Source organism: Neovison vison, chromosome 13, assembly GCF_020171115.1.
Source record: "Neovison vison isolate M4711 chromosome 13, ASM_NN_V1, whole genome shotgun sequence".
NCBI classification, from domain to species: domain Eukaryota; kingdom Metazoa; phylum Chordata; class Mammalia; order Carnivora; family Mustelidae; genus Neogale; species Neogale vison.
In genome coordinates, this window is record NC_058103.1 from 93,987,639 (window position 1) to 93,999,864 (window position 12,226).

General features: G+C 36.2%; 1 protein-coding gene across 1 annotated transcript; it reads left to right on the forward strand.

The window, feature by feature from the left end:
• Positions 1 to 4,826: 4,826 nt before the first annotated feature.
• On the forward strand, positions 4,827 to 5,765 carry LOC122893203 (olfactory receptor 4F3/4F16/4F29-like). The gene has a single exon (XM_044230071.1). It carries the CDS (start codon positions 4,827 to 4,829, stop codon positions 5,763 to 5,765), a length of 939 nt encoding a protein of 312 aa, XP_044086006.1.
• Positions 5,766 to 12,226: the final 6,461 nt, after the last annotated feature.

Here is a 12,226-nt window from a genome sequence, read left to right on the forward strand (position 1 = left end):
AGAGTTCCTTCTAAACTATCATATTTTTGCCGTATCACTTGGTTATAGTATTCTTGAGCTGTAAGAAGCTTCATTTCTTCTAATGGCAGGATTTTAATAGGGCACTTTATTAGAAACATAGGAAAAATTTTAAACTTCCTGAAGATGCCCTTCCCTTTATACAGGTAAAATAGAAGGATGGAAATAAATTCAGTAATGGAAAAAGTGGCTTTAATTTTAAACATGATTTTGTTGTTGGAATTGCTGTGACTATGAGTCATATCCTCAAGTGCATGAGTGTTATCCTAAAGCAAAGACGATAGTGTTTGGGATAAGGAATTCAAAAGTATAGAAGAATAATTGTGAAAAAGCTGGTTGACATTTTGGAAAAGATTAACTGACCTTGACTTTTAGCTGGAATCACATTGAACTTTGGGAAATGTGCAAGACATTAGAAACAGTCAAATGGTTTTGTAATATTTTGTATTCAGCATAGGTTGCAATTAATCAGTCTGTGCTGGTTATATAAATGTTTCTCACCCTCTGCCACTTGATCAACAGATGAGAAAGACTGATGACACAGGAAGATAACAAGGATAATTATATTTCCCCACCATTAGCTTTTCAAAAGAGATGGGTGTAAATTGATCATCTTCTGTGAAAAGGGAAGCAAATTTATCAGAAACTTGTCAAGTTCATAAGATGGAAAGGGATTTCATAGACATTTCAATAAAAATAGAAGACATAGAGACCCCAAATCCCAAAGCTGAATAAATAATTTATAATGTAACAGCATTTTAAAATATGATGTGAAAGATTAAAAAAGCCTGATAAAGCTACTAAGAGATTAACTAATCTTTCTGGTCCCTTAATGGTTTGGAATTAGAGTGTTTTATATGAATTTTATCTTTAAGTTATAAATAGAAAGAAGAAAGGTTTAAAGAAGGCTGACAAATGAGATTTTTTGTTTTGCACAGAAGGAAGAAAAATATTCTAATGGGAAAAATAAAAAATAATGAGTTTGTTGACTCTTGCAAACAGAAAACTCAGGGTTGACTTAATTTGTTGCAATTGTGTACAGAAATGGTTATTTGAAAAGTCCTTTTCAAGATATATTTTGCCCAGAGTGATAAAAAGTGAAACTAGAGAAGGCAGATTTTATTTGAGTATAAAGAAGGTTTTGTGACAATTTGAAAGATAAAAATGCAGAAGGTGTGAGCTGAGGGAGATGTTAAACTCACAATATTTTTATACTGAGAACTTTTATATTGATGGTGATTTAGATTAGTACCTTTTTCAAACCCAACAACTGTCTTTAGATCCTTGTCACCTTGATAACTATTATTTAGAACTTCAGTTCCCAATATTTCCTTCATCTATACAGGATTGAAGTCTGGGGATCTGTTTGGAGGATTAATGAGTTCCATTCAGATCAAGATAAAGGATTAATCACAACAGAAGACAAAGAGTTAGACCTTGTCTTTTGCACCATGGATATTTAATTAGTTACAAAATTATGGGTAAAATAAATATGTTTAAGAAAAGTTATTTCAAAGCATAGTAAATATATAGGAGAAGGTGAGTTCAAAATACCATCATTCAGGAATTTTTCCCTGTATTTGATAACTTTTAGGTGAATAAACACATTTTTGTGTCTCTATCTTTGAATTTTGTTTTGGATGGAGCTTTGGATATGACCCTGTCTCATGTCACTTTAAATTTTTGAGGACCCAAACTTTTCAAGTTTATGTATTCCCTGAAATTTCAGGATGTATTTTTATCTTTTTAGTGCATCCTGTGTCATGTTCAGATCTTGTTCTGCTTTAAAATCACTTTTCCTAAAATTCTCAGCTCTTATGTGGTTGATGGAGACTAGAGAGCAAAAATGCAAATGAATCCATGGCTCTATAAGTGTAGCTGATAAAGGCTTATTGAGACACTTTCACAAGAGCCTTAGCATCTAAAAGACACTTGGAGATAAAATGCTACATTTGTGATTACAGAATTTGTGAAGAGTGGGTCCAGAAAATAATGCAAATCATAACCTCATCAACTACCTTTTACTTAAGTAAGCTGTAGCCTTCTTTTCTTCATTATTATACATATATTTTCCTAATTTCTTCATCCTTTTAAAATTTCCATTTTAGGGGCACCTAGGTGGCTCAGTGGGTTAAGCCTCTGCCTTCAGCTCAGGTCATGATCTCAGGGTCCTGGGATCGAGCCCTACATCGGGATCTCTGCTAAGCAGGGAGCCTGCTTCCCCCCTCTCTCTGCCTGCTTCTCTGCCTACTTGTGATCACTCTCTCTCTGTCAAATAAATAAATAAAACCTTTAAAAAAATAAGTAAAATTTCCATTTTAATTTTGTTTATTTATTCTTTTTTTCTGAATCATTTTCTCTTCCAGAATCCTTTGTTTTCTATCTTCTCTGTTGCTTAGGAACTATGCAGTCTCTTTACCTGTATTCCTTATATAATTGGACACATTTTTGTAATCATCCAAATATATCTTCTTCTTTCAGCAAATATTTATTTCCTGAAATATTTATTTCCTGAAATATTTACAAATTCTTATTTTTTAGCTGGTGGGGTTTTGGGATATATGGGACAATAAGACAGATGAAGTTCTTTACTCTGTGGGGGTTGTAGTAACATCAGGAAGGAGAACAAACAAACAAAAAATCAATGAATTACATTTGTGGAAAGTACTATAAAGAAATACAGTGATTTTTGAGAGCAAATATATTTAATCTACACAGGATGGTATTTATCTTGATCTCTAAAAGATTATGACTATTATATCTATTATGTGGAAGGAGATAATCATAAATAATTTATTGTTGGAATACTCTGGAAAACAAACTGAGGGTTACAGAAAGGGGGGGAGGATGGAGTAACTGGGTGATGAGTATTAAAGAGGGCATGTGATGTGATGAGCACTGGGTGTTACATGCAACTAATGAATCATTGAACACTACATCAAAAACTAATGATGTACTATATGTTGGCTAATTGAACATAACAATAATAAAAAAGTAATATCTTTTAGATATGAAATTTTGATACTATGTGCTAGCCAGTGCCATTTTATTTTCATATTCATTCATTTATCTCATGTGTTGAACACTATTAAGGACAAGCAAAATAAAAGGAAGTAAAATCAACATTTGCTAAATATTTACACATTGAATACATGATGGCAAATTTACCTTTACAAATTACTCAGAGAAATTAGTATTAACTCAATTTCTTAGATAAACTGAGGTTCAAGAATTTAATCAACTTGCCCAATATCAATGTAGTGGCTGAACCAGAGCATAACTCTTGGTTTTGTGAATCCAAAATCAATGTTCTTTCCAATATGTTATGTTGCTCCTCTAAATTAAAATTGCAAGGTAATGTGGTAAGTCCTTACAAAGAGGTTTAAAGAAAATACTTCTCATTGCACCATGATGCCTATGGTTTAGCCTTCTCAGATCATGTGTTCAGTATTCTAGGGCAGTTGTTCTCAAATGGCAAAGACATAAGTTCCTCTCCCCACCCCCATCCTTCATGTAGTGATAGTCTAGTAAATACAAAATCATAATCTGGGTTTTGTTGTGAAATTGCAAATATGATGTGAAATTGCTAAGTTTCTTAGCACTCTCAATTTATGTGCTTAGCATGATGAAAACTCCTCACAGTTTATGGACCTGCTCTTCTTCATTACTTCAGGGAATCTAAGTACAAATAAGTCATAATCTCTGCTTTCAAGGAGTTTACAGTCTTTTGGTGAGTTAGAACTGTACTTAGAATACTAAAACACAAGACATAGTAAATTAAATGCTAATGACATAAAACAAGATCTCACAGATATAGTTAAAATTTAGTAAACCTTGAAAGAGTCTGTCAGTGTAAGCCTTGTATTTTTGGAAGTGAATGAAATAGTGTAGAAATGGTAAAGAGTTTTGTGTGACTAGAAGCAGGCTCTATTAGTCTTAAATCAAAAATCAAAAGAATTTGGTGCTGAGGGTGCCTGGGTGGCTCATTTGGTTAAGCAACTGCCTTTGACTCAGGTCATGATCCTGGAGTCCCAGGATGGAGTCCCTGGATGGAGTCCGACATGGGCTCCCAGCTCAGCAGGGAGTCTGCTTCTCCCTCTGCCTGCCCCTCTCCCCTCTTGTGTGCTTTCTCATTCTCTCTCTCTCTCAAATGTATAAATAAAATCTTAAAAAGGAAAAGAATTTGGTGTTAAATTGTTATTACCCAAGTTGACTAATCTTGTATCTCATGAAAAGCATCATAATATCTACTCTGGGAGGAAGCAGAGAATTAAATGTAGAGAAAACTTGGTGGCTATGCTAGTAATAATAAAGCAAGACTTTGTACATGTTGTAAACATTCAAGTAATATTAAAGATGAATATATTCCCTGAGTGAGGGGCTGGGATGGAAGAGAAGAAAGGTCTGTCTTCCAAAAAAATGCTTATGGACTTGGAAGGGATTGCAACAGTGATTAGTTCTATGTGACTGGGGCCAGATTGTATTAGTTTTGAACCCCAAATCAAAAGGTTTGGCTCATGCTGACTATGTTATATCTCATGAATGAGGAATCATGGCATCAACCCTGAGAGGAAGCACAGGGTATCAAATGCAAAGACGACCTGGTGGTAGAGAGCAGCTCCACAAGATAGCTCCAATTCTTCTGGATAATCGCAGTTGAGAGGCCATAAACATAGCAGGTAGGTCCTAATGCTATAGTACAAACAGGCTTTCATGTTTTTGACTTCTCTCCCAATCTATTAACATAATTAGTATAATTGTCATTTTCCCCTATTGTCCTTCTTCAGGGAGCCGTGCCAACAAAGCCAATGGATAGAATGAATCACTCTGTGGTGTCAGAGTTTGTGTTTCTGGGACTCACCAACTCCTGGGAGATCCAACTTCTCCTTTTTGTGTTCTCCTCCACGTTTTATGTGGCAAGCATGATGGGAAACTCCCTCATCATGCTCACTGTGACTTGTGACCCTCACTTGCACTCCCCCATGTACTTTCTGTTGGCCAACCTCTCCTTCATTGACCTGGGAGTTTCTTCAGTCACTTCTCCCAAGATGATTTATGATCTTTTCAGAAAGCATAAGGTCATCTCCTTTGGTGGCTGCATCGCTCAAATCTTCTTTATCCACGTCATTGGTGGTGTGGAGATGGTGCTGCTCATTGCCATGGCCTTTGACAGATACGTTGCCATATGTAAGCCTCTCCACTATCTGACCATCATGAGCCCAAGAATGTGCATCTTCTTTTTAGTGGCTGCCTGGATGACTGGCCTCATCCACTCTGTGATGCAACTGGCTTTTGTGGTAAACTTGCCCTTCTGTGGTCCTAATGTATTGGACAGTTTTTATTGTGACCTGCCTCGGTTCATCAAACTTGCCTGCACAGACACCTACCAACTAGAGTTTATGGTCACAGCCAATAGTGGGTTCATTTCTGTTGGCTCCTTCTTCATACTGATCATTTCCTATATCATCATCATTCTCACTGTTCAGAAACACTCTTCAGCTGGTTCATCCAAGGCTCTGTCCACACTCTCAGCTCACATCACTGTGGTATTCTTGTTCTTTGGTCCTTTGATTTTTTTTTATACATGGCCAACTCCCACCATACACCTGGATAAGTTTCTGGCCATCTTTGATGCTGTTCTCACTCCCTTCCTGAATCCGGTCATCTATACATTCAGGAATCAAGAAATGAAGGTGGCAATGAGGAGAGTATGCAGACAGCTAGTGAATTACAGGAAGATCTCTTAAGTGATGCCAGTATTGTGAAGAGCCCTTATTGATTCCTGATGTTCATTACTGGTGGTCAAATGCAAAAAAAAGCTCTTGTTTGTTCTATCTTGATTTGACTATACATGCTGATATTGAGTCTATTTTTATGTTTCATTTAGGAGGGAAGGACTTTCACTTTTGAAAATAGAGAAGGAGTTACATATGAAGTATTTTAAATCTAAGATTATAATGATTTTGAACCTTAATTCCAAAGGAATAACATTTGTGTGAAATAATTGTTAGAAATGCAAAAGAAGGTAGACTTCTTTAAGGACTTCAGAACAGGGAGAGCTGTCTCACTCTCTTTTTAAAGGAATCCCTTACTCAATGGGGGGATTTGCTGACAGACATGAACTAAGTCTTCTTATTGTATGCTGCAGCTTGCCCATGTTCTACCCCTTGTGTGGGTCTTTTGCCAGTGCTGTGCCAGGATGACAGTATCTTTGAGAGCACATACACAGAATCTTTGAGAACACACATACTGGAGCCCAGTGGGTGAATATCTGGGTAGTAGCCATGTATTCTTAGAACAAAAGGAACTGAGAAACTGCTCTTTCTCCTTGGTTAGTATTATACTATTCAAACCCAGGAAATTCTCATTCCCTTTTCTCTTCTACTTCTTCATTTTTCCTCAGTCACTTAGGACCTCTGGGCTAGGAAGATCTCTAACCCCCTTCCCTCTCATTTTTCAGGCTTTCTTCCTTCTCCTTCTCCCTGTGCCATCATTCCTCCTTCATCATGTCAAGTTGTGCAAGACCTGAAACCTGTGGAAGAGGCAATTTATTACAGTTATAATAGAGCCATTTAAAAGAGAGCAATGGGGGGGGGTGCCTTCCCTTTTCCCACTTCCCTTCACTTGCTGCTCTGTCTCCTTCTAATTTCCCTTACTGCTGTCCTATTAATTCATTAATTTTTCTTCTTTCCTTTACTGAGTTATAAATGAAATATAATATTGTTAGTTTTGGGCATACAAAATAATGATTCAGTATTTGTATATATTGCAAAATAATAACCACAATAAATGTAGTTAACATCTGTCACCATATATTACTTTTATTTTTATTTATTTTTAAAAAGATTTTATTTATTGGCAGAGAGAGAGAGAGAGACAGCAAGAGAAGGAACACAAGCAGAGGGGTGGGAGATGGAGAGGCAGGCTTCCCTCCAAGCAGGTAGCCTAATGCAGGGCTTGATCCTAGGACCCTGGGAACAAGACTGAGCTGAAGGCAGATGCTTAAAGAGTGAGCCACCCAAGCGCCCACAGTACTTCCTTTTAAATGGCTCTATTATAACTGTGATAAATTGCCTCTTCCATAGGTTTCATGTCTTGAACGATTTGTTTTGCACAGCAGTTCAGCCATGGAGTGTGAATGAGAGGAGAATATCTAAGTGGCTAGGGTAGAGTCACTTAGAGCAGTGTCTTTCACACTTTTTGATAGTGACCCATAGTAGGGAAACAATATACATTGCAGCATATACCCTGTCCCATCCCCATAAAGAACTGAAACAAAGTTTCACATAATGACATTTAATTTTGATGAAGTTTTCTGTTATTCTTTCCTTTCCTTTTCTCTTGTCTTCTATTAAAAAGCTTGTCTAAAAAAAAAAAAAGCTTGTCTACAACCTACTTCGTGAACTACAGGAAATCTGCTTACTTAGAAAATTAGAGAGACGATACAGAATTACATGTACTGCTTCCAGTTGAGAACAGACTGAATACACCAAGACATATGTTATGCTGTTCTAATAGAAAAAAAATTTAGTCTTGGTTAATTTATTTTTATTTATTATTATAATTATTATGATTTTTGAGCCATTAAATAGTTTTCTACAACATGATTTTTAAAAAAGCTTTTTATTTATTTATTTGAGGGAGAGGTAGAGAGAGAATGCACACACATGAGCAGGAGAAGGGGCAGAGGGAGAACCAGACTCCCTTCTCAGCTGGATTCCAGGATACCTGTTTCATGACTTGAGCTGAAGGCAGACACTTAACCATCTGTGCCACCCAGGCACTCTCTAGTTTTAATGTAGTATTTGATAGCAAAACATTTCTACATTTATTTAAATAAGCTGATCATGCTGAGCTGTGCAAAATTTTCACATCTATCATTGTTTCTTTTCAGACTCATTATTTTAATGAGACACACACATATATTTTCCTTCCAAGATTTTTAAAATTCCAGGTAGTTCACAGACAGTGTAATATTATTATTTTTAAAAATATTTCATTTATTTATTTCAGAGAGAGAGAGTCAATGAGAGTGAGAAAGAATCTGAAAAAGACTGCACTGAGAAAACTGGACAGCTATATGTAGAAGAATGAAACTCAACTATTCTCTTACACCGTACACAAAGATCAACTCAAAATGGATAAAAGACCTCAACGTGAGACAGGAATCCATCAGAATCCTAGAGGAGAACATAGGCAGTCATCTCTTCGATATCAGCCACAGCAACTTCTTTCAAGATATGTCTCCAAAGGCAAAGGAAACAAAAGTGAAAATAAACTTCTGGGACTTCATCAAAATCAAAAGCTTCTGCACAGTAAAGGAAACAGTCAAAAAAACAAAGAGGCAACCCACGAAATGGGAGAAGATATTTGCAAATGACAGTACAGACAAAAGGTTGATATCCAGGATCTATAATGAACTCTTCAAACTCAACACACACGAAACAGGCAAACACATCAAACAATGGGCAGAAGATATGAACAGACACTTCTCCAATCAAGACATACAAATGGCTATCAGACACATGAAAAAATGTTCATCATTAGCCCTCAGGGAGATTCAAATTAAAACCACATTGAGATATCATCTTACACCAGTTAGAATGGCCAAAATTAACAAAACAGGAAACAACATGTGTTGAAGAGGATGTGGAGAAAGGGGAACCCTCTTACACTGTTGGTGGGAATGCAAGTTGGTGCAGTTACTTTGGAGAACAGTGTGGAGATTCCTCAAGAAATTAAAAATAGAGCTTCCCTATGACCCTGCAATTGCACTCCTGGGTATTTACCCCAAAGACACAGATGTCGTGAAAAGAAGGGCCATCTGTACCCCAATGTTTATAGCAGCAATGGCCATGGTCGCCAAACTATGGAAAGAACCAAGATGCCCTTCAACGGATGAATGGATAAAGAAGATGTGGTCCATATACACTATGGAGTATTATGCCTCCATCAGAAAGGATGAATACCCAACTTATGTAGCAACATGGACGGTACTGGAAGAGATTATGCTGAGTGAAATAAGTCAAGCAGAGAGAGTCAGTTATCATATGGTTTCACTTATTTGTGGAGCATAACAAACAGTATGGAGGACAAGGGGCGTTAGAGAGGAGTAGGGAATTTGGGTAAATTGGAAGGGGAGGTGAACCATGAGAGACTATGGACTCTGAAAAACAATCTGAGGGGTTTGAAGTGGCGGGGGGGGGTGGGAGGTTGGGGTACCAGGTGGTGGGTATTATAGAGGGCACGGCTTGCATGGAGCACTGGGTGTGGTGAAAAAATAACGAATAATGTTTTTCTGAAAATAAATAAATTGAAAAAAAAAAGAAAAGAAAAAAAAAAAGACTGCACTGAGCACAAGGCCCAATGCAAGGCTCGATCCTACAACCAAGATATGACCTGTGCTGAAACCAAGAGTCGGATGCTTAACCAACTGAGCCACCCAGGTGCACCTACAGTGTAATATTAGTTTCAGATGTATATAGTGATTTAACATTTTCATGCAATACCTAGTGCTCATCACAACAAATGCACTCTTTATTCCCCATCACTCATTTCACCCACACCCCTCCCCCGAATCTCAGTTCTGGTGACCATCAGTTTGTTCTCTATAGTTAAGAGTTTGTTTCCTGGTTTTACTCTTTGATTTATCCCTCATTTTCATTTGTTTTGTTCCTTAAATTCCACATTTGAGTGAAATCATTTGATATTTGTCTTTATCTGACTTATTTCACCCAGCATAATCCCCTTTAACTCCCTCCACGTTGTTACAAATGGCAAGATTTCATTCTTTTTTATGGCTGAGTAACTTTCCACTGTGTATATATGTTACATCTATATATTATGTCTTCTTTACCTATTCATCAGTTGATGGACATTTGGGCTCTATCCATAATTTGGCTATTGCTGATAATGCTGCTATAGACATCAGGGTATGTGTATCCCTTTCAATTAGTATTTAAATAAATTAAAAATTAAAGTTATATATATAGCCAAAGCAAATAAAATTTATTTCCTGAAAATCATCTACAGCTTTCTGTATCTATTTGTTTTTATTTTTTACTATTTCTTTACACATTCTGAAGCAACACTTTATCACAAGGAAAATATACATTTTTCCCCCTTGATAAGCCAGATTCTATTACTTGCATAGTTAGTGATACTTTTTGGTGATGTTACTTCTGTTATATTCTCAGTCACCCATATTAATTATGACTTTTAACCAACATAGCTAATATCTATTTTATTGAGAGTTTTGAAGGTAATTGAGAATTGTCTGTCATATACAATCATTTTAGTAAACTAGCAAAGCTCATGAGCACATTAAATATAATGTCCAACGCCACACACATCCTACTTATACCTTCCTATAGGCAATAAATATTATTCTTAAATGAGCACACTGATTAACTTGATCAAAATGTATAGATATTCTATAAAGACATAAGTCACACACTGACCAATTGTTCAATATTTAACCTTTTAAAAAATTATCCAAAGAATATTCATTAATAACTTTACACTAAATCAAAGTATTAAAATTGCTAAGGATATTAGACATTATGTTTAAGTGGACACACTACAGAATTGTCAGAAGTGTAACAAATTGGTCATGTGGTTTTACATTTTTTTCTCATTTTAAATGCTTGTTTTATGCTCTGTACTGCAAAGATCAGGGAGAAAATGTATAGCTGTTCTGTAAAAAAAATCAAATTAGTCTGTATTGTCCAAGAATTTATTTAGATTATATGATCTTATGATCTCATATAAAAATGCTTCTGAGTTAGTAAATTCCATGAGCATTTGTTTCTGAAGAAGCTAATTAATTTATTAACTAATTAGTTAATTAATTGAGAGAAAGAGAGTGCTCACAAGCAGAGGAGAGGGAGAGGGAGAGAGGATCTAAAGCAGACTCCATGCTCAGCACGGACCCTCATATGGAGCTCAGTCTCATGACCATGAGACCATGACCTAACCCAATCAAGAGTTGGATGCTTAGCCAACTGAGATGCCCAGGTGATCCAGAAAAAGCTAGCTTATTTAAAATGGAAATTCCGGTTTTAAAACTTCTTCGGAATATGAGGTATGTTAGATTCATGTTAGTACTTGTTAATCTCTATAAACCAATTCTTACAGAATCTCTTGTTTTAAAGGCTTTGCATAAATGTTATTAGAAAAACGTTTCACATTCATACAATGAGAGTTTAATTTTTATTTATTACAGAAACATAACCATCATAAAGCTCCTAGATTCAGTTTTACCATCTTACCTACAGATCAAAAATAGAATCAGATTTACCAAGATATCAAAAGTAGAGACACACAGAAATAAGATCTCAAAGAACTTTCTGTTTCCATTGGAAAAAGACACATTTTTACCCAAATAGATTAAAAAACACCTAACAAACCAAATTCTTCATCATTTCTCATCTGAGAGATCCTGTATTAATTTGCTAAAGTTGTGCAACAAAGCCCCACAAACTAGGTATCATAAACAACAGAAATTATTGCATCACAGTTCTGGAAACCAGAAGTTCAAAATCAAGGTGGTGGCAGGGTTATTTCCTTCTAAGAGCTGTGAGGGAAGGATCAGTTCCAAGTCTTTCTCCATGACTTGTAGATGGCTGTCTTCTCCTTGTTTTTTTTTCCACATTATTTTTCCTCTTGTCAAGTCTGCTGGTGTTCAAATTTCCCCTTTTTAAAAGGACACCAGTCAAATTGGATTAGAGCTCAACCTAATCTTAACTCATTACATTTACAGTGGCCTTATTTCCAAACTAAGTTCACATTCTGAATTACTGGGGGTTAAGACTTCAACATGAATTTTGGTGGGGGAGGGGGCACAACTCAATCCCTCATGGATCCTCACCATCCCAACAGAGATCAAAAAATTATCAAATCATGAAACCAAATTCACAATCTCTGTTGTCACCAATGAGGAATAATATATTAGTCATTGCAAACCAGCTTTGGAACAAATCTTGGCAAGAGCCAGAAACCAACCAATCAACAAAAACTACCAAAGCAGAAAGATAAAACAGAGATCAGACTGTCAGTGAAGGTAAAGTTTTCATGCTGCTTTGAATTCTCATGAAGCACATTGCTGAGGAAACACAGTTTATTGGCCCCAGAAGGTGAATTAACTTGGACATCTTGGTAGGCCTCCCAAATGGTGGAAGCATAATTTTCAAAAAGTTAAGAACATGAT

Coding starts and splice junctions, on each gene's coding strand:
- LOC122893203 (XM_044230071.1), top strand. CDS start 4,827: ATGGATAGAATGAATCACTCTGTGGTGTCAGAGTTTGTGTTTCTGGGA.